Genomic DNA, 21,901 nt, shown 5'->3' on the forward strand with positions numbered 1-21,901 from the left:
ATGGCTTTAATCTGTTTAGTGTGTGGCCTCTGTGTGTCATGTGTTTGCAGGATCTAACCCCAAAGGGAGCAAACACTCACTAACAGGCATGGTGCTTATCCCCATGAGTATCTTCATTGACTTCAGTGGGAGTACCCCCAGTAATAACCTTTGCTCAGATGTAAGTGTTGTCATGTTTGGGCCCTTAAGTCCTCAGTTAATTTAACTTTAAAAAAAGGATTCTATTAGAATTTCAAAATAACTCTTCCAGTTCCATGGCTAAATATGCCGCCTTCTGATTTTTAGTTCCATAACACATAAGGTACTTATGATTTTTGTTGACACTGGCTTGCTTGGAAAATGCAATAAACAATACTAACGTTTGCTCCACAATCTTTAGTTAACAGAATAAATCTGAAAGGTCAATAGTGTATATTAGGATTAATTTGCAATGAATAAGGAAATGGGATGGTCTATGGGATTGTTAATTACCTGTCCTTTAATTTCCATGTGACTGGTTAAAATTCAGCCCAAGTCCTGAATAACTGAATGTTGTTGATGTTTGGTGGCTTGTAAAAAGGGAATCAATTGATCTTAATCTGATTCCTACTGGGCAGGTGTCCTCTTCACTTAAAAATGCCTATATAATTGGCAGTCTTGTTGGCAGTCTCAGGGAAAGGCCAAGGATTGAATGGACTATGGAGACTGAACCGCATTCGTACCCTTAGAAGTAGTGGGGTTGAGGCAAACTGGGAATCTTTCAGAGCTGCTGCAAGTACCTTAGCTGATCTGTGGATAAATAAGTGTTTGGTGTGCAAGGCCGCCCATCTGGCATCCTTCAGGAACTCTAAATTGCCTTTCACCAATAAAAGCAAAACCTACTGAGATTGAATTTGAGCTAACTACTCTATTACCAGTCACCAGAATCAAATATGTCTCTTGATAAAACTATGATCAGAATGTTATCTTGATTCTGTACTGATGGGCACTTTAGAAACATGAATAGGTCGCTCCATGGGTCACATGTATTTATTTTGATCTGTTATATTTGGTAGACATGCAGAATCTTCTCATCCTTTGCAAGATGCTCCTCAGGAGAGCCAGCCTGTCACCAGTGAAGACCGAGAGATGTCACAACATGTATGTGTTACAGCTATAACTGTTGGATGTGGCTATTGCGGTACAGTGCATGTTCACTACTTGTAAATATTAGTGTATAACAAGGCTCAGATAAAAAGGGACTACTACTTGTCATCTTAAATATAGCTTATTACACCTATACCATAACAAATTATTAATTAGCAATTCTGGGTGCTAATTACAGCATGTAGTTTTTCTACATAAAACGCCTGTGGTCAGAGTATTAGGTGTTGGGATTGCCAAGGTCTACTTCTGACTCAGCCATTGCCTTCTGAGATTACTCATTTTGAGCCTCTCAACTCCTCTGTACCTTAATTTCTCTGGCCCTGATTCAGGATAGCATCCCACTGAAATTGGTGGGTGTTAAATGTATGCTTAAGCACTTGCCAGAATCAGAGCCTAATGTGCAAAACTGGTGTAGTAACACTCCTAGGCAACTCCACAGGGCTGTGGTGGGAGTTAGTTTGAAAATAGTTCGGACATCCTTTGGATGAAAGGTGAAAAAATTTTTGTTTATAAAAAAATAAATTAAATAAAATTCTTGATTATTAACCAAGTGGAAAGGGAAGTCTTTGTAACAGAATCATTCTTCCTAACCTGTACTACTTTTTTGAGCTTTTAAGACTTGCGTTCTCATCCAGGTGAATTTCTTGAGTGTAAGTGTCAATGAGTCCCCATGTGTCTGTTTTACTGTTAGGCCCCCCCGAGTGGTGAAGATGAGGAGGAAGACAGTGATAGCGACAGTGATGATGATGATGATGTGAAAGTTACCATTGGCAACATTAAAACAGGAGCGCCATCGTACATGTATGTATTTCTGGTTACAGTGCCTGCTGCTTGTTTTAATAACCAACTTTCTTATTGTGATTCAGGGGGGAAAAAGCAGTTGATTTTACCATTTTAAGAGGCAGTGAGTTTAATGGCTAATGCCTGTTTCTGGCATTGGCTTACTGGGTGACCCATCTGTAAAATGAGGCTAATACTCCAGATGTCAACTGCCGTCATGTTGAATAATTAATATTGGTGGCGCACTTGACTAAGTGAAATAGAAGGTGGGAAGTAGTGCAAGTTCTTAAAGTTACTTTAATTCTTGAGGTTTTGTTGAATTTAAATGAAGAATCAAACTAAACAGCAGATGAATTAAAAGGAAGACCTGAATTCATTAATTGTTTCAGCTGTCCAATTCTTCACAGCTGAGGTATGGTGAGACCAGATTTGCAAACCAGCCACCTATCACTGAGATGGTTAAGAATCTGAGTCTGAATAACATTTACTCTTCTGTATTAGATGGAAATAAGGGGGCAGCATTTCTGGTTGCTGCTGTCAACCATCATCTTAAGGAAACCTTTTACCTGTTCATTGCAGCATATTCTAATCATTCGTTGCAAGGATAACTCCCCTCTGCTTTTGCAGGAAGGGTTTGGGGTCTAATGGATCATTCTAAAGAGTGATGCCCCATTCATGCAATCGCTGATTCATTAGAATTTTTCAAACATCCTTTTTTGGATTCTGTGTTTTTTCATTGTGAAACAGAGTGCTCCCTTCTTTTCTCATATTCTGTACAGACTTGCTGCTACAATTCTTTCCCCCATTGCCCAGCTCCATCCTAATTCTTACTCACAAGTATGGTCTCTGGCAGGATGGTACCTACAAACATTGGGGAAATCATCAGGCTCTGCTTCTGAGTCCAGACAATCTCGTGTGTTGCTGCTTATCTAAATGTACACTGCTGGATATCCATTTCAGTATGCTGCTCTCTTCACCATCAATAGCTTTACATGAAAAGTGTAATCCTAATTTTTAAAGTAATGGAGTCTTAAGTAATATAAATCACAAAGATGCTTCAGATAAAGCAAAGGTCATTGTTGGTTGGGACAACACTTTATGTTCTTCCAGTCTGCTGGGGTATATTGAGGCTAGAATGTACAACAAAAAATTCAACCCATATATTGAAATACTGATGCAAATCTCTTCTCATTCTTTTCTATCTAGGGGGACTCCTATGAATCTAAACTTAAAAACAGGTAGAGGCTATGGAACATCCTCTTCAGGTATTAATAATCATAATATTTATTTTACCATCTGTATTTTGGGGTATTTCAAACTTCTTGCACAGGCTTTTTGCTGAAGTCCCTGGCATGAATGGCTGGGCCAGCTAAAAATATTGCTTACTGTCTCAACCCTCAAAAAAGAGAATCTTCTTTAAAGCAAGTATGGGCTCTGTGCAGTGAGTTTCTTAAAGATTAGTGGCTGGCTGGGGAGAATTGATGGCCCAACATGTGTTCGAGGAACAGCCAGCTGGTAATTGATCACCTAGAAATGCCAGGCAGCCAGGTTGTAATTGCTGTTTTAAACTGAAAATGGAAAAAAAGACAATCCCTGTGTAACACAGCATCTGTTCAGGACAGGATATTACTAGAGAATTAATGCTTGGGGCTGGATTCTACTATCCTTGCTTGCACTGAGTGTTGCCTCACTGCATAAGTAGGCTTACTGAGATCAGTGGGGCTACTTGCAGTGTAAGATGTTAATCACCAGGAGTAAGGGCAGAAGACTCTGGCCCTTGACCATTAACTAATCAGTTGGCTGGAATCAGCCTTCAGTACCTCTGCCAGTTTTATATTTTACATCATATGTTGGGTTTAAAATATCTCTTCAATATGTCCTCTCCCCTTATACCCTTCTTTTCCTTTCTGTATGGGAAACTGTCTTTTTGCAATCCCTGTTTTTCCCTTTTCCCAGTCCCTTTGTGGTGATTATCTTCCCTCTGGCTGAGGAGAATTGAGGAGATGTAGTTGCCTCCAGAGTCCTTTTCTTCTTGCAAAGTGCTGAGCACCGGGGACTCCTATTGGCTCCAGTGGATTGTTGGCCTGTTGTAAAATCAAGCCCGAAGCTAACATTAAGAGTAGACCTGTCTGCGTCGGTTTTAGGGGGAGGGGGATTGCACTGAATGATCTTGAGAAAAGTTAATATTTTCTTCTGAGCTAAATCTCATAGTTGCCTAAATGGCTTATTTGGTTCATCTACAGTGCTGGTATTTTGGGGGTCTTTTTTTCTTTGTCTCCCAGCTCTCCAGGTTTAGTAGCTATAACACCATGGCCATCTATTCACAAGTCACTGGAAGTGGTTTTTTTACTACAAAGTTAGATCTGGTTACGTTTGGAAAATGGCAAATGCAGAGCTGATGTTAAATTCATAGCAGATAATAGCTATTTTAAACTGAATAATTCGCTCATCAAATTGGTGGATTAGAAACATTACATTAAAAGCAGTAACAATTTCTCTCTCTTTAAAGCCAAGTTGCAGCCCAAAGGTATTGATCTAGATGCCACAGGGAATATAAATGGATTGCCTGTAATAGAAGTGGATTTAGATTCGTTTGAAGACAAACCGTGGAGGAAACCAGGTGGGGCCTCAAAGTTTCTTGTGGTAAATATTTTCTGCAGTTCTGTTTTATTTTGTTTTTCATGCATAATTTCTGTCAAAGTGTTGCTGCCCTGGGGGATGGAGGGAGAAATCCAACAACCCTTACTGCTCAACCTCTGACTCCTCTTCTGAGCAATTAGTGATGCTAACTAGAGTTACTGAGCCATGTGCCAATTTCAGCAGTGATCAGAAGAAATTGGGCTAGACTTGTATTCTGTTTCTTACTTTCCTAAAGAAAAGTAGCTGGTCTTTATATTAACCTCTGTTTCTTAAGACATGAGACTCTGGTAGCAGTATAATAGCATTTGGACAAATCCTGAAGTCAGTTGGACTTTTTGTTAACTTCAGTGGGATCAGGATTTGGCTGTAGGTGAGAGGTGGTCTCTTGATGCACAGCCATTGGCATGCTTTAGCCCATCATGGCTAAACTCAAGGACACCCTTTGTGCAGCCTTGTCACTGGTGCTCCTTTGGAATGTCAGCGCTTGAGCTGGGAAGTACCAGGTTCATGAAGGAGCATGGGGATAGACAGTTTGTTCTTAGCAAGTTAGCATTCAATCACATAATTCCCATTGTTGTCAGTGGGAGTTGGGGCATAATCAATGTATATCATTAAGGAAAGCAATCACACTCAGTTCTTGACAGGAACATCTCTAATGTGAGTTAATGTATCAAAAAAGCCACCAAACAACCCAGTAAGGAAAATAACTTGATTTACACATTGGAAGGAAATATTGGTTGTTTCCTGCCAGTGTGCAACAGGGCAAGAGTATCTGAGTCAGAAGATGGGTTCTGCTCCAGGGTCTGCCACTGGCTAACTGTGTGACCCTGGGCAAGTTAACTCTCCATGCCTCAGCTTGTGTCTCTGTATTATGTGGATAATGATACTCACCTTTGTAGAACGCTGAGATCTATAGATAAAAATTGCTATGTAACATGCTAAGATTAAAATATAGGAAGTTTCTTTTATCTTCCATTTCTATTGGTTTTGTACTGGGGAGTTTTCTACATCAAAGTAAAAGCAGCAAAAAATCCTGTGGCACCTTATAGACTAACAGACGTTTTGGAGCATAAAAAACTAACACTAACACTAACAAACTAACAGTAACACTTCCAGACTAACACGGCTACCCTCTGATACTCTACATCAAAGTGACTCTTATGTACAAACTATAAAATACTTGAAGTGAAGTCTTTCCATTTTTCAGCCGTGTTTCATACAAAATAACTAAAGTCCAGAGAGATCCAAACACTTATTACAGCAGCCGTGCAAAATTGGCATGAAAATCTATCAGTCTTGGCATAAATCTATTCACTTGCTCCTTCATATATGGCCGGGAGCTAATATTTTATTTGCCCTTCAAAAATATGGTTGTGCTGTGTAAGTAGTGTTTTTGGAAGGCGGTGCATGAGATGTTTGATACATCTCACCCACCTGAGATGAAGGACAGTAGGAGACACAGTGGAAAATTCAAATCACTGTGTTACTTTTTTTAAAGTATTGATCAGTAGGCACTTTGTGATGAAGGGATGTTGTGTAGATGTAAATAGAAAATTTATCCTTTTCTTCTGCAGGGGATTTGACTATGAAGTGAAAGAGAGACTAGGAAGAGAAGAAGTTAGGAAAGAACAGAATTAGAGCAGTGATACCAGTAAAATCCAGAGATACGAGCGTGGGGATCATTATTGTCCTGCTGACCCATCTCTGGACCAGGAATGATCTACATAGTCATAAAATAATGATTTTGAAGTATGGATTGAGGTAAAATTTAAAGCACAAGCTCAGCCCATCTTCTTTGTGCTACTTCAGTAGCCTCTTCCTTAGCAGCCTTCTGGGCTATGTCCTAGACAATAAGATTAGTCAGCAAAATAGTCTCTCCTTAATAAGCCCTAAAATTATCACCAATGTCATAGCGGGTTAATACAAATTGAGAGATCTCAGTTCAAATCCTGGTTGAGATCACAACTGAACAATAAGTCTGTGCGGTTTAAGCCATGTTATAAAGGCTGCAGTTTAGCACAGTGGGCAGGCCCTGGTGTAGAGAACCTCTAATCAGAACAGCAAAGGGCAGTCCAGCTCGGAATAGAAAAGCATTGGCAGAGCAAAGATGGAAAAAATCTGTGCCACTGACAGTTTTCATCAGCATTAAACTCCTCCATAAAATTATGAAAGGACTAATACAGGATACCACTATGAAAAACTAAATCAGTGAAGAACTGTCTGTGAATTCACATAAGTTACTGTCTCTCTTACAATATCCTGAATTTGTGGTGAACTTTGCATCCACAGGGTCCCAGAGCACTTCATATTTTGGCCCCTACTAAGATGTACCCACCTCTTACGAGGAATGCAACAGTTTTGAAACTCTCACACCAACACTATACAAAGTTCAGAACAGAAAGTGAAGAACAACCCCATGTCCAATTCTCTATTGGAAATTTTAAATTCTCCATGTAAGCATTTCAGGAGCGATTTGAGAGTGCACGTGTTCTCCGAGTTGCTCTGTTGATTTGTGGCTTAATTTTCAGGTGCTGACCTTTCTGATTACTTTAATTATGGATTCAATGAAGACACATGGAAAGCTTATTGTGAGAAACAGCGACGGCTTCAGCTTGGACTGGATCCCTCTCCACCTATCAGCAGTGAGAATAAGATCACAGTAAGTAACCTGCTAGCCAGTGTGTGGGTGCAGCACAAAAGCCTGCTCATTTTGTGGGCACATAAGTGCAAGTCTAAAAATGGAAGCTGGTTTAGCAATGTGATCCTGGAATGTTAACTGAAAGGCAAGCTGTCAAGAATGATGGACCTGGACATTTTTTTAGTGGAGGTGACAATTTTAACTCTTCCCCCGGCTAATAAATTGTTCTCTTGCCTGGTTGAATGACGCACTCCAGCAAACATGGAGATTGTTGACATGATGGCAAATAAAAATCCCCTGGGATGGTGAGACTTAGGTGTATTCCCAGAGAAGGCTGTACCCTCGAGATTGTCTGGCTGTGGAGCTGGGCTGGTAACACTGCCAAAGCCCTCAGGTTGGTGGATCCTGTGTGTGTGAATTTAGTGCTGGTGAGAGGTGTAGAGTTGACAGACCATTGACTTAAGTCTGATCTGAGGAGCCAACTGTGATGCGAGGGGCATTGTCTCCCTGGCCTATTTGCTTCTTGGCATCTCTGATGAGACTTTGCCAGTTTTGTTGCCACTTCTTGTGATGTGGATTCCTGTCCATCATGGCCACCAAACTCATTTCACATGGTCACCGAATGGCCTCAGATGGTAACAGCTTTTGGTCACTTGGCAGGATTTGAATGGGTGAGCTTGAGGGAAAAGCCTCCATATCCAATTTCTATTCCCTGAATTAAGGACTGGAAAAAGAGGACCACGGTCAGGTTAGGTATATGTTGGGGCTTCTAATGGGAATTTAAAAATGGGGACAGCAGGCCAAGAGTGGAAAAGGCATTCAACTTGCAAAACTGTGAGATTGGCTGAAGATTGGATCTTTATTTTGCGTGAACCTATGAAGAGCAGAACTTCATGACTTATTACTCAGCTGGTAACCAAAGACAGAAATCTTTTTTTTTTTTTTTTTTTTTTTTTTAATTCTTTAGGTTCAGCAAGGAAGGACAGGAAATGCAGAGAAAGAACCAGAGAACAACATTATCAAAACAGAATTCAAAACGGACTTTGTGGCTCTGATAGGAGGGCGGATGAAGGCTGGGCCTCCACCTAATAGGTAAGGGAGTGTATAGAAACTGCATTGGAGTTTTCTATTTGAATGTATTAAATAATGGGACAGATGATATCCTGCTATTTCTTTGTCTGAGTCTCTTATGGACCCCAAACAGGGCAGCGACTTTTAAACTATGTTGAGTGTTAATCTGAAAGTCAATAGTTATCACCCTTCCCAATGACACTGCTGTGTAGTTATGGAACCCCCCCACCCTCAGCTCCATTTCCCTACCCTGTTGGTGTTCCCACTGTTGCACTGTGTGAGTAGGTAGGCCTGGTGCCATGCTGCATGGTCCCAGCCTTACAAAGGGGAGCTTTGCAGGGGAGGGCTAAGACAAGGAAGTCTTCCTGCTATGGAGCTTCCCATTGTTGGGCTGCTGATTCTTCCAGAGCCTGGTCCAACTCCCACTGAAGTCAATAAATCATTCCGTTGCCTTTAACCAGAGCTGGCTCAGGCCTTGGTAAGGGCCAAGAGGAGCTACTTGGTATTTGAACTGCCTGCTCTGCAGGTAGCATGAGTTACATATGCTATCAGTTGGATGTCAGTTTGGTGTTTTTTCTCTTGACTGTAAATGGTTCAAAGCCTAGACAAAGTAAAATTGCTTTTAGTAATTCTAACTGGAAACCTGTACTGGACAACAGTCACCTTCCTGACAATATGGCTCTGATTATTTTTTATAAGGCGCTTTGGGAAACCTGGTTACAGGAGACCAAAACAGATTTTTCTTTTTTTAAAACTCCATGGTTTGCACACCTCTGCTGATCATACTTAGGAACCAGTCCTGCACCTGTGTCTCACTCTTTTCAGTGGAGAGTTTGAGTAAAATTAGAAGAGGATCCCTGGGTTAGCTCTGAATTATTCAGAGCTGTATTAAATTAATTATTCTGGATTAAAAAAACTTTAAAGTTGCAATTTATTCATTTCTGTCTAAGCAGTTAGTTTTTTTTGCATTTCACACTTTCTCGACAGAGAAATCAGACTGATCAGCTTTACTTTCCAGCTCTCGCATGTGATGCTATTCTTTCTAAAGTCTCTGCAAATCCAACCTGCTCCTACTGAAATTAATGAAAACTTTTCTTTCCTTATTGGGCTTTGTAAAGTTTCTTTTTCTTTAAGAAAATACATTCTAGCCCTAACGCATTTAGCAGCGTCCAATTTAACATGGAATCAATATTGGCTTTATCTAGAGATTAACCTGGATTAAAATCAATGTGTTTAAATACCTTTGGTGCTATAGTCACAGCACGTCTCTCTGTTGGCACTAAGATACATGCCATGAAATTGGACATCTGTTGTGCTATTGTATCTCAACAATCAGCAGGTTGTGTTTGCAAAGTCTTGTTTCCTATGACAATGAAAATGGGAAGGACAGTAAATTTCACTTGTTTTCTGTTTAGCTCTGGCCCTTCCGTAACTCACTTGTCCCACAGTAGAAGGTGTAAGGTGTGATCCTACTTCTCTCTGGTTGGATTGCAGCAGAAGCTGACTATGGCAATGCTGTTTGCAATGGTTTTGTCAGGCAAAAGGTGCAGAAGTCACAACCTGGGAGGGTGGGGAGAATGCAGAAGTTAATGGGATCCCATTATTTGGAGTCAAGTATCCTTTATTAGTTAAAATACTGTGAACGCTTTTTAGTAAATGACTTCAACAGTTAATTAAAAGCTCGTGGCTTTCCAGTAGAGCCAGACTGAAATTTCCTGGTGGAGTTTCACTCAGTAAGGGGCAGGCCAGAATGGTCCAGACCTGGGTTTATGTCCTAACGTCAGCTACCGTCACAAAAGTCATGGCAAATTCACAGCTTTCAGGAGGAGGGAAACTCTGCATCTTTTAAAGGATCAGACCCTTCATGAGCTGCTGTCTCTGGACAAGAAACTCTAATCTGTCTATTCAGATAGAGAGTCCCAACTTTCTTGCCCCTGGGTCTTTATTACTGAGAATATTTTCATAAACGTAGAATGTTTGATTCCTTTAACTTCTCCTGCTTCTCATTCATCCCCCAAATCCTGTGCTTGTGACATCACAGCTGTGGAAATAGTTGTCCCCAGTATAGGATTTTGAATAAGCAACAAGAAAATACAAATTCTTGAGAAACAAAGATCCTGATCTAACTAGGGTAACCAACAGCAGAATCTGGTCCCCTGTTTATATGCAAACACTCTTTATTAATATAAGGCCCTGTCTTGCTCCCATTGAAGCCAGTGGTAAAACTTTTACTGACTTCTTTGAGAGGAGGACTGGGCCTAGGGATAGAGAGGCAAAAAATGTGTCCTACAGTCAGAATTGTAACCAAAGAGAGTGCTTAGTTTAGAGTGGTGGTCCATGAGAGTTAGCATGGGTCCGTCATGAAATGGTGCAAATTTTGGGCTGTCTCTGATCTAAAGTTCTCAAGTGCTGTGCACTCTCCACTCCTACTAGATCTGTTTGTAAGGGCATTGGGCCTGATCCTGCAACCTGAGTAGTCTTATTGATGTATAGGTGAGTGACAGTTTTCAGGGTCTGAACCTGAGAGATGTTCAGCACCCACATTATCCCTCTGAAGCCAGTAGAGTATTCTTCACATCTCAGGATCAAGCACTAAGTGGTGTCTAAAGAGACCTAAATCACTATCTGCAGCCAGAGCTCAAGTTGTGCATATGCAGTAAAGGATTCCCCACCCTTCTACTGTGTTTCCCTGTCAGTTGGAGCTCTGCCTGGAGTGATTTGCTGTGGATGGAAAAGAATGTACTTGGCCTTTTTGCTTTAGGTCTCCCAGCATGAGAGAGAGCTCTCTGTCGGGGGGAAAAGAAAAACTGTTACTTCTAATTTCTGTGCCGAACCTGAGAAGATATATCTACTTTGTACCAGGAAGCTGGGTGGGACAATTGATGTGATTGGTGGACAGGCAGGCACTATTAGGAGGGTAGAAGGAAGACGCCGCGATAAACACGCCTCTGAGGAAAATCCCATTCAGGTAAACAGCTTCAAGCTGTCTTCAAACATTTGATATCCTGTGCACTTTCAGATGAACCTTGAGCAATTGTCTGCACTTTCCTGACTGTCTACTTCTGTAAAACATGAGGTTTTGTTTTAAAAGAACACTGTCAAGATTGCAAAATAAATCACCAATCATAACATATGCACATACCAGTGCCCCCCTAGCGGGTGGAATGAGAACTCAACTGTATCAGCCTTACACTGCTAATCGAGCGTTTCTCTCTCTTCCCCCAGCCCCACCCCCCACACACACACTGGGACTTCTCTTTTTTGAGCAGGAGGGTCCAAGCTCCTAACTACTATCATGATGTTCAGCAAATGTTAACTGTGAAGTTCCTAGATGGATTTGTTAGTGTTTTTTCCCCTTTTTTTTTAAAGCCATACCTTGTTACTAGTGTGTTCTCCTATTAAATCTGAAAGAATTGTAACAATCCAATTTACTTTCACTGTTAATTGCTCTCATTTACCTTTCTACATTTTTCTCATGTTGGACAGTAAAACTAGTCTGGTCATTTTCTCTAATCTAGTGCTGTTGTGTGGGGGTTTCCAACACTGCAAGGGAATGTTTATGTATCTTTTAAAAAATGACAGCATTTCAAAATAACATTCATGTCGGTTATTATCAGACATTCTTCACCCTGCAGTGTCTAAGTGTTGGGACTGCACAACTTGTCCCTTTTTAAAGGCATCAAAAAAATTAAGTTACAAACTGTGGGCCTGTTCTGATCTCACTTCAGTATAGCTCCACTGACTTCAGTCGTGTCATCCCATATACAACCTAATGCCCATATTCTGCTGGGATTCTCAGCAGACAGAAGCTAGGGGTTTTTAGAGTCCCCAGAACCTTCTGACCAGAACAGTTCTTTTCCAACTGCCCCCCTCCAGCCCAAAAAACTTCTTTTATAAAGTAACGATGTTGGGAAAGTGCAAACAAACCTTTTACTAAGGGTAGGCCCCAGGGGTGCATCAAGGCTAAATCTGATTAGTAAATTATTTTTTATTCTTCCCCATACTGAGTGCTGGTGTTTGCATATCCAAATCATTTTGGTGTATGCTGTATACTGAACTTTAAAATAGTGGCAATGTGAACATAAACGGCCAAATTCTCTTGCCAGTTAGACTGGTGTGACTCCAGCAGCGCTCTGTTAATTTTGATGGTGGGTTTACACTGATGCAACTAGGAGCAGAATTTGACCCCATGTTGTATTGATGAAGAAAGCAAATTGGATGCACTTCAAAAACAAATTTTGACACACAATTGTCTGTTTAATAAGAGAGCATATCACCACTCGAATGGGGCTGCTCTTATTTTGAGGGCTGTGATGTGGGGCCTGATCTCAAGAGTGGCTGTGCCCAACCCCTCTTGAGATCAGGTTTTTGGCTCGTCCTAAGAGTATTAAGTGCAAGTGACCCATTCAGTCATAATTCTATGCATCCCTTGGGGAGGGGTATCTCGCATAGGAGTAGATTTGTAGCTAGCTTGGACTCTACCACTTGTCATGTTCATGCTTGCGAAGATGTTTGTTGACAGGGCATTTCCTTGCATGCCGAGCTTGTGACATCTCCCCTGTAGTGTGTCTAAAAGGCTGAGACTGTCCCAGACTTCCTCCCTCCCTGTAATGTTGGGGTGCTTGGGTTCTGTGGCACATGCCCCTTTTGCCAGCACTAGGAGGCACTGATTGCAGGTTCCAAGGGGTAAAATACCACCTTCTATTTTCTGTCTGTCTGTCTTTGTTTTGAAGGTTCTTGGAGATCATGGAAATAAGCCACAACCCCCACAGCAGCCTCAGCAACCATCACAGCCCCAGCAGCCACCTCAGCAACAGCCGTTTGTACCACCAGCAGGTCCCCCACCTCCCCCAATTGCTGGGCCACCCCCACCACACTTTCTCCATCCTCCCCCTCCAGTTACTTCTGTCCCACCTCCTCTGCATCCTCCAGGTAGGTATTTGCTTGATGTGTTAATCTGGGTGTGTGAAGTTCAAGTACCTGAGGCTTGGGGAAATCAAAGGAATCTTTAGTATAATTAAGAAATGTTAAGGGGCAAGTGAGCAGCCATGTATCAGGTCACTGAGATAACTCAGACAGCTGGGGAACCTCCCCTCTCTCTCTCTCTCTCTCTCTCTCTCTCTCTCTCTCTTTCTCTCCCCCTCTTCGCCTCCTCCCCCCCCCACCTTTGGATATATATGCCTTCAAACTCTTCAGGGCTGCTGTTCCCTTTGAATGGCTCTGTGTTTTGTTGCAGTCGCTGATGTCACTTGGATACCATGGTGCTTGGCCTCTTACACATGGATAAGTAGACTAGCAATTTCTCTTAATCTTTGAAGGAAGGTAGGAACATAGGAATTGCCTCACTGGATCAGACTAGTGTGCTATTTAGATGCCCCAGGATCCTGTCTGACAGATACTTCAGAGGAAAGTGAGACACCCTGTAATGGACAGTTCTGGAATAATCTGCTTAGAGGAGAAGTTTCTTCCTTACTCAGGTTGGTTGGTGGTTAGTTTGTGCCCTGAAGTCTGAAGGTTTATATCCCTTCTACATGTGTATCCTATACATTTTATCATACCTCGTGTCACTGTGGGATATTACTTGTATAAACATCTGAGAGTGTAAGCAGGTATTAGAGTTCTGCCCATTTTATTTTTCACTTTTAAGACAACAGTGTGAATGTATGTGCAAATGAGGGGCCTCCTATGGACTCCTGGCAAGCTGTCAGTGTCCCTCAATGTTGCCAAGTGTGTGCTCCCTTACAGATATTGAGAAGGTAGGCATGGTGCTGAGTGCACTCAGCACTTAAGAAGACACACTTAACTTAAAAATTGCATCTCCCAGAACACCTTTTACCTATGGTATTTATAATGGCTAGGAGGCTAGAACTTGATGAGATGGAGGGAAGGGGCCTCTATTTTGGTCTGGGTATCCCCCCCTTTATGTCTTTGGCACTATTTTGCATATAATCAATTTCTTTCTCCTGCACAGCTAGTCACTCACCTTCTTCTGATGTTTGTATGGGTCTTATACAATAGCAACTGAGGGAGAGAAATGTTAACAAAAGGAAAAAGCGCAGCAGGGGGACTTAAGTATTTGTAGACCTGAAACTATTAAATTTATTTTTAGAGTGACTAGATTTTAAGTGGATGGTGGTTCCTTGTATAACACATGTTGTTATGATGAATCGGTGTATGCTTCACACCTAACTTTAGAGTGCAGCTGATTAGATAGTGGGATTGCATTGTATTCCTGAAGGGAAGAGCATTGTCTAGTGGTAAGAGCAGGGCTCTGAGGGTCAGGAGTCTCAAGTTCTACTGCTATTTCTGCTACTTGATGCACTATGTGACACACCTTACTGGAGATAACCTATGTGAATTGGGGTTAGATTAGTATTTATTTTCTAGAGAAGAACCAAAATCCTCTCTTTAAAAACATCTGGTTCTGTAGTGTGTGTTGATTCAGGTCCAGAGATTAGATTAGAATATTTCCTCTGAATGGAGAGTTTGTCATTCATTTATCTTTGACCTAGTGTTGCATGAGTCAGTGTCTCAGGTGAAAGTTAATTAGTCCTTAAACACTGGTGCTAAAATCACTGTTAGACTTAGGACTGCTGTGGTTTTACATGTATATCGGTCATTGACATCAAGTGGAGTTTTGGATCAGCCTGTTAGAAAAATGTGCAGGCAAAGACCAAGAGGGCTTGCTTGTTCATGGACATTTAAATGCCTGCTGACAGTCCAGGGCATGCACAGTGTCAGAATCCTGTTGATTCCTTTTTCTAACTAAGCAGCATCAGCAATGGTCTGAAACACCTTTTTCCATTTACTACAAACAAGGCAGTGCCTCTTCCACTCAATCAACCTCATCATGGTGATCAGTGCCTTTATTACTGGTGTGCTGGAATACTGAAGTGAAGGCCACACTTTGGACTTTACCTCGTCCAGGATGCAGCAGCTAGTCTCCTGCCTGGAAGAGGTCAGCAAGAGCATATTATACTAGCGCTTCTCTCTTCGCTGGCTTCCTTTTCTGAAGATCCCGAATAAATATGCTTTCAGGGGATCTAATCCATGGAGAACATTATTGCATTGTCTGAGTGATGGATGAAATAATAGCCTCCCTGGTCTTTACTGCCTCATTTTATGATGACTAGGGGGGGGAAGAAGTGAACAGTTTTTACTGTATATTCTGTTTGCTGAAATATACCTGGCCTCAAACAAACTTCTTGAAGTGGATACTACTAAACCAGGCTCATTAGCTTATGGTAACAAAATAATGTTAATTTCTTCTTGTTCTCACTAAATTTGTTTTCTTATTTCCATAGGCTTGCCACCACCAGGTCCCATTCCAGGTAGGCTTTTGATTTGCCTTTAACAGTGGCAGTGAGTAAGAATAGTCCTATCTGAGCACTGAAGTAAAGTATGAAATGGTGTGGCTGCATCTTACCTTGAGGTCAATCAGACTTGGGCTAACATAAGCACTGATAAGCAGTGCAATCTCAAATTTCAGCTGTTTAGCTTATAGAGCTCAATAATGATCCATAGGGCCACTTAAAACAATCATTTTATCTTGGAAGAATAATCCAGAAAGCAGCTTTGGTTGGCAGAGGACATCATGAAAGCTTCTTGGTTAAATTTCAGAAGACCTAACTTGTGCCATCATGGGATCTCACATAGTGATGAGTCTTCTGTCAAATCAAAGTGCTTCACATAAGATTTCAGAGAGAACATGAGAACAAGGGGGCAGCAATGGCTGTTTTCACTGGAAGTTTTCTTTCCCGTGACGTACAGTATAGTTGGTGAACATTAACAAACCAAGTGTAACAAATAAGCTTGAGCCCAAGCTGGAACAGCCCCAATTTTTGGAGAGCTTCAGATCCTGATTGGAACTTCTCATCTCAATGTAAACAATATTGCAGAATGGATTCTTTTTTGTTATCAAATGGACCCTGCTCATAGTGGGCTTGATCTAGGGAAATGCCACCTCTAGCAAGCAGAGTACAAATCCCGACCTACTTCTGGGCACTGCTGCTGCCAGTTGCAATTCTGGTTCCATCTAGATTAAAGTTGTGATGGGCTGGAGGGGAAAGAAAAGACTTTAGCTACAGTGGAAGCTTCATATATAGTAATTGAACCGAAAAGGGTAATGTGTGGAAAATACCCTGTCACAATTTTTGCTTCTGTGGTAATTAGAGGAAGGTGCATGACACACTAAGTATCAGTGCTTTCTCTCAACAATAGCAACTGCTCTAGAGGGATGAGTTTCACAAATGTTACTACTTTCTCTAGTCATATAATCTACAGATTAAAAATCTTTCAAAAATAGGGAAGGGGGGAATTTTGATGACTGAGTGTCAGAATAACTTAAGAAAACACATTCTTTTAAAACAACGAAAACAAATGTTTACACTGGAACAAACTAGTAGTTCACTTAGCATGATGTCCTTGCCATTGGTAATGGCTTAACCAAGAATTTCTTGGTTGTTTGAAACTGGTAAAATTTTCAAAATCACTTAAGTCTCATTTTCAAAAGTGATTTAGCCACTTTGAAAGTCAATTGGATTTAGAAGCCTAGGTAGGTATGCAAGTCACTTTTAGAAAGTGGAAAGAGATCATGTGGGGGACTTCTAACATCCATTTAACTGTCTAGGTTGTGCTCTGCCCTACTATGGTTTCTGCCTTCTACAGTGTAGTTATAGTCAGAAAAGTATCAGAGGGTAGCCGTGTTAGTCTGGATCTGTAAAAGCAGCAAAGAATCCTGTGGCACCTTATAGACTAACAGACGTTTTGGAGCATGAGCTTTCGTGGGTGAAGGAAGTGGGTATTCACCCACGAAAGCTCATGCTCCAAAACGTCTGTTAGTCTATAAGGTGCCACAGGATTCTTTGCTGCTTTTATAGTCAGAAAAGTGATTTTTCCCAAAACAGTAGGCTTCCATGTTGCATGTCACATTAAATCACTGTACAGATAGAACCATCACTCTATTTACAGTCAGCCCTAGGGATTTCAACCTGGGATCTGAGAGCCAAGCCTTCAGTCTTCCATGGGACTGCACAGGGTTAATGTAGGGGGAAATTTTCACTCTGTACTTGAGTTGATATTTTGTTGATGATGCGCAAGCTGGAATAGCGTCTGGCTCTTTTTTCTTTAGCTGTGCTGTCTCTGTAGGGCAAATAGGAGTAAAAAGCAGTAGAGGATCAATTGTAAGCGCATATGGCTCTGAATACACTCAGGGGTGTGAGTTTGTGGAATTAGAAGGTGCCATTTCAACGTAACTGTTCAGAGTAGAACTGTGCTTTAATTGCCTGATTTCTGGGGGAGTCTAGCCCCACACCGTAAGCTTGCTGCGACTTCATCTTGACACTCTGCTTTTATTTATAGGGCTGTTCCCTCCACCTCTGGCTCCTCCACCAGCTCTCCTCATTCCAACACTTGATGGGTAAGGCAGAAGCTTCCTTTGAGTAAATAATTTTCCATCCTGGTTTTACACAGCCAAGTGCAGCTAGACAGTAGAATGGAATTACTCTGAGTGGGAGGCATAGGAGGGAAATAGGAGCTATCCTGTTTTTCACAGTTTTAAGAAACACAAAGAATCTTTAAGAAGTGCTAAGAATCAAGGTAGCTTAAGGAGCAGGATGTGGGGATACTATAACTAGGTGTGCTACGTAGTAGGGGACCCATCAGCATGGCCACATGGTATCGGGGAACGCTAGGTTTGTGTTTAGAATATTTGTAGAGTAACTTACAACCTGCATCTGATTTGGAAGGGGAGCATGAATTGCCAGGTTTACAGTGAACTCTTGCTCCAAGGCTTTAATCTGTTGCAGCAAACTTCGCCCCTGGTTTGTCAGTTTACTGGTATCTTGCCATGTCTCACACATATTAGGAGTATGTTCACAACCAGTATTCAAAACTGTATTGTTGCTTTCACTGTGTTCTTAGTAATACCATTTTGCATTTCCCTGGAAGTTTCCATCCAAGGATCTTAGAGCACTTTGCTACTGTGAATTTATTTCTTATGAAGCATTATTAGTCTCATGCAGATTGGGGAGGATGACGGAGGACTAATGCTCGTGGAGGCAAAGGGTCTTGCCCAAGGACACAGAACAGGCTCATGGCAGAGCCAGGAATATAACTTAAATTGCCAGGCTCCCAGTCCACCACACCACGTCTTGCCTCAGGGAACCATCTGTGAGGTGAAAGGATGTGACCTCTGGTCATCTTGCATAACTAAAGTTACCAGATTGCTGCCCCCCCCACCCCCCCCAAAAAAAAAAAAGAGGTTGGAGATCCTTGCATGAAAAATGCTATGGAGGGCAAAATGTGATTGTGTAGCATAACACATGGCTTTATAGCTATTAAAGAAAATCTTTATCATTTCATTCAAGTCACCACTCCTTCCTTCCCCAAAGGATCTTTGTCTGCCACCATCCGCTAGAGATGAACTAACTCGTTCCTATATTACATGAATTTACATAATGTTTTGCCCAAAACATGAGTGAACCTAAGTAGAACCTTTCCTTAGACCCTGATAAGCTTTCCTAACTTCTAATTTTCTAGCACGATCTTCTGTTTTTACACTGCCTCTGGCCTTTTCAAGACTGACCATTTTCCTGAATTTTGGTATAGCCACTACAGGGCATCATGGCAAAGAGGAAGGAGGATCTGTTACTAGAGGGAGGGGAGACTGTCAGGGCTTCTGGCCAGAGCCAGTCCCTCCCTTCTGGTCTCCATCCTCTCAGCAAGACCTTCCACTCTGTCCTGCCTTTCCCTGCTGCCAGATCCCACATCCAGCCTCAACCCAGGACCATGGAGGGAAACTGCAGCAGCCAGGAGTGGAAACTTGTTGGCCTGGAGACCAGGCAGGTGTGAAGAACCCAGCTTGGATTTCAGGAGTTGAACAGAAGCAAGGGGGTTAGGAGGAGACTTGTGGCATCTGGGGGGTGGGGAGGGTTCCTGTCTTAATTTCTCCATTGAGTTAACAGTAAGTGTATTGCAGGTTCCCGCTCTGTGTGCTAAGCTGATGGCAGGTAACTGATGTTAGTAACTGGTGTCCTTGTGTTCTCTCCAAAGCCAACCTGCCAGCTACAATAACAGGCAGCCTCCACCATTTGGATACAACTCTGCAGGTGAGCATGGAAGCCGCAGGATGGTGGAACTGATTGGGCATGGGGCTGGCCAGAGGGTTGTTGGTAACTTACCCTTGTGCTAGGTTGACCTATGCCTCTGTCACTGTGACCTTTGAAGCTGTGTCTGCGCTCCAGCCAGCCCAATCGCTGACAGTGGGCGTTGGTAATGAGCCTAGCAGTAAATGTTCTAGACAGTCTTAGATCAACTGCACTCTCTGAATTGACTCTGACCCAGGTAATGTTTGTAATTAAATAGTTCTCATTCCTGTATCAGCTGCTCTCAGTACCCAACTCCCATGTCAGCAACAGAGAAGCTTTCTAGTGCAGCCATGGGTCCCTGTGCCCCTAGTCGTGATCCTGGCTTTTTCCAGGGAAGAATGTGCCCCCAGCGAAATTTCAGACTTTTCATGCATGAGCCTTTGAATGTCTCTGATAGAGCAAGAACCTGGGATTTACCTGCTGCAGGCACCAGCCCTAATCCTGCAAGGGGTCAGGGGCCAGACCTCTTGCTCTCTGAGCTAACAGAGCTGGCTAGGAATCTTGAAGACCAAACCATAGATTCTGCTGGCTGATCAAAAAGAGAGAAACTGCCAGGGCATCTCAGGATCCTTTATCTTGTCTTCCTTCCCCAGCCAGCATCCTCTGAGCAGGAAGAAATGATAGGACTTCCTGCGGGAGGACCAGTAACATGGCCGAGTGGGCAGCTGTGATCCACAGAGGGCAGGTGTCAACAGCTCCTAATTGAATAACCTTAATCAGTGCCTGGAGTGATTGCAGCAACATCTGCCTCTTTCTGGCCTAGATGATGCTTAAAACTCATTAGAATATCATACATGAATATGCAAGGAGGAAATCAGGGGCTCATGGGTAAAGAGGTGGGGGTTGGGTTAGTGGCTATTCAAAGGGAGTAGTGTCACTTCCTGATCCAGCAGTACCACTAACTAGAGCACCTACATGTTACTGGGTGAGTCCCAATTCCAGACCTGACCTAGGCCAAACCTGCTTAGGTTGCAGGATCTGACGAAATTGCTGCCCGATGTGGCCTGGTTGCAGGGTGCAGAGAAGCATGTTTTCTTTCCCTGCTGGGTCAGCACTAACCCTTCAGACAAGTGAAGGTTCTGCTCTCTCACTGCAGATTCTGGTTTCATCAGCTACCCTCCTATTTCCACATCCCACACGCCCTGGGTGACGACCGTGGATAAAGGTACGAGCAGCTCCAGCAGCAGCCACTGGGAGTACTCTGGCTCAAGGCGTGAGAGAGAGAGGGAGCGGGAAAGGGAAAGGGAGAGAGACAGAGACCGGACTCCAACTACCAGTGAATACAACAAGTAAGCACGGTAGTCCACATGACACTGCAATGGCCTCCCAGGGAGGGGGCTAGGCTGTGCCAGATGAAAGCATGAAAGTTATTACCACACTTAGTGCTCACATGTTACCACCAAGTCCTGCTGGGAAATTACAGCACTGATCAGTAGCTAGAGCACAAGAACAAGCAATAGGACACCTGGTTTGTTCTCGGCTGTTGACTTGTTATGCAACCACATACTCTCCATGCCTCAGTTTCCCTGCTTGTAACAGGGCTAATGACCAATTATATATCCACCTTTTGTGTAAGGCACTTTGGTCTCTGGATGACAAGTCCTATACAAATGCTGCTATTCTGTAGTTTCAAGATGACAGTTGAAAAACTGAATGTAACAATTTTGATGGGAAACTGCCCCCTTTTGCTGAGCCCCATGGTCTGAAAGCTTGTGGGATAAGGAGCATTGTTCACCGTGAACATGCCATGCAGTGTAAACCCTTAATGACAATGGGCATTTCTCTGGAGACAGCCACCTTGCTGGGAATTAAGTGTGATTTAAGGGGACAGTAGCCGTGAGAGAGCTCAGCGGAGAAGGCTGCAAACCGGAGACACAGGGAAGATTAGAGGGTTGCTGTTCTTTCAATGCAGTTGCTTTGCACTCTCCACCATAGGGCTCTTGTGATATTACTGTTGTCACAAGCACTGTTGATATTTTTACAAGCATCACACCCAGCAATGCCAGTAGTTGCTGAAAACATGACCAAAATATATGTATATTCCTGGCAAAGGGTGCTGCTTGCTTTGGCAACTTCCAGGCCACTGAGCTGAGCAAACAAGGTAGTTTTCTTGTAACAGAGAGCTTTTTTAAAAGGCTTCAGGCATTTTGGAAGGTGATCAGGTAGGGAAGCAATGAGGATGTTAACATACTGGAATTTGTAAGGCTCCTGTAATTCTGGGGACATGAATCATGTGATCTGCTTAGCACTCCAGGCACTGTGCTAGCATTTTTAGTTGCTGGAGAGTATGTTGGCATCTAGAAGCTTAAATTGTATTCATCAGGTAGGGCAAGTCACAGTAATCAGTCAAACCTTTTTGAGGCGATAGTTCCCAGATGATACCTCTGTCTTTGATTCCGTCTGATTTTCTTCTTTAACTTGTTTGCGTAGGTTACAAAACAGTATTTCAGGCTTTTTTCCCAAATGTTTCATTCTTGTTTCCAACTATGGGACTGGGGAT

General features: G+C 42.5%; 1 protein-coding gene across 3 annotated transcripts in view; it reads left to right on the forward strand.

Annotated features, from left to right (window-relative positions):
• The window catches only part of LOC115657053 (pre-mRNA 3'-end-processing factor FIP1-like), a 32,226-nt gene that overhangs the window by 3,914 nt on the left and 6,411 nt on the right, over positions 1–21,901 (forward strand). For 2 of the 3 annotated variants that reach the window (XM_030574263.1, XM_030574265.1), the window contains exons 3-14: positions 1,035–1,119; positions 1,817–1,926; positions 3,112–3,170; positions 4,415–4,525; positions 7,074–7,204; positions 8,151–8,275; positions 11,117–11,222; positions 12,988–13,186; positions 15,559–15,585; positions 17,615–17,672; positions 19,307–19,362; positions 20,498–20,690. In XM_030574263.1, coding sequence (XP_030430123.1) covers positions 1,035–1,119; positions 1,817–1,926; positions 3,112–3,170; positions 4,415–4,525; positions 7,074–7,204; positions 8,151–8,275; positions 11,117–11,222; positions 12,988–13,186; positions 15,559–15,585; positions 17,615–17,672; positions 19,307–19,362; positions 20,498–20,690 — 1,260 coding nt within the window. The remainder of the gene's footprint in view (positions 1–1,034; positions 1,120–1,816; positions 1,927–3,111; positions 3,171–4,414; positions 4,526–7,073; positions 7,205–8,150; positions 8,276–11,116; positions 11,223–12,987; positions 13,187–15,558; positions 15,586–17,614; positions 17,673–19,306; positions 19,363–20,497; positions 20,691–21,901) is intronic. The other variant, XM_030574264.1, reaches the window with a different exon arrangement.

Source organism: Gopherus evgoodei, chromosome 9 (genome assembly GCF_007399415.2).
Source record: "Gopherus evgoodei ecotype Sinaloan lineage chromosome 9, rGopEvg1_v1.p, whole genome shotgun sequence".
Taxonomy (NCBI): Eukaryota; Metazoa; Chordata; order Testudines; family Testudinidae; genus Gopherus; species Gopherus evgoodei.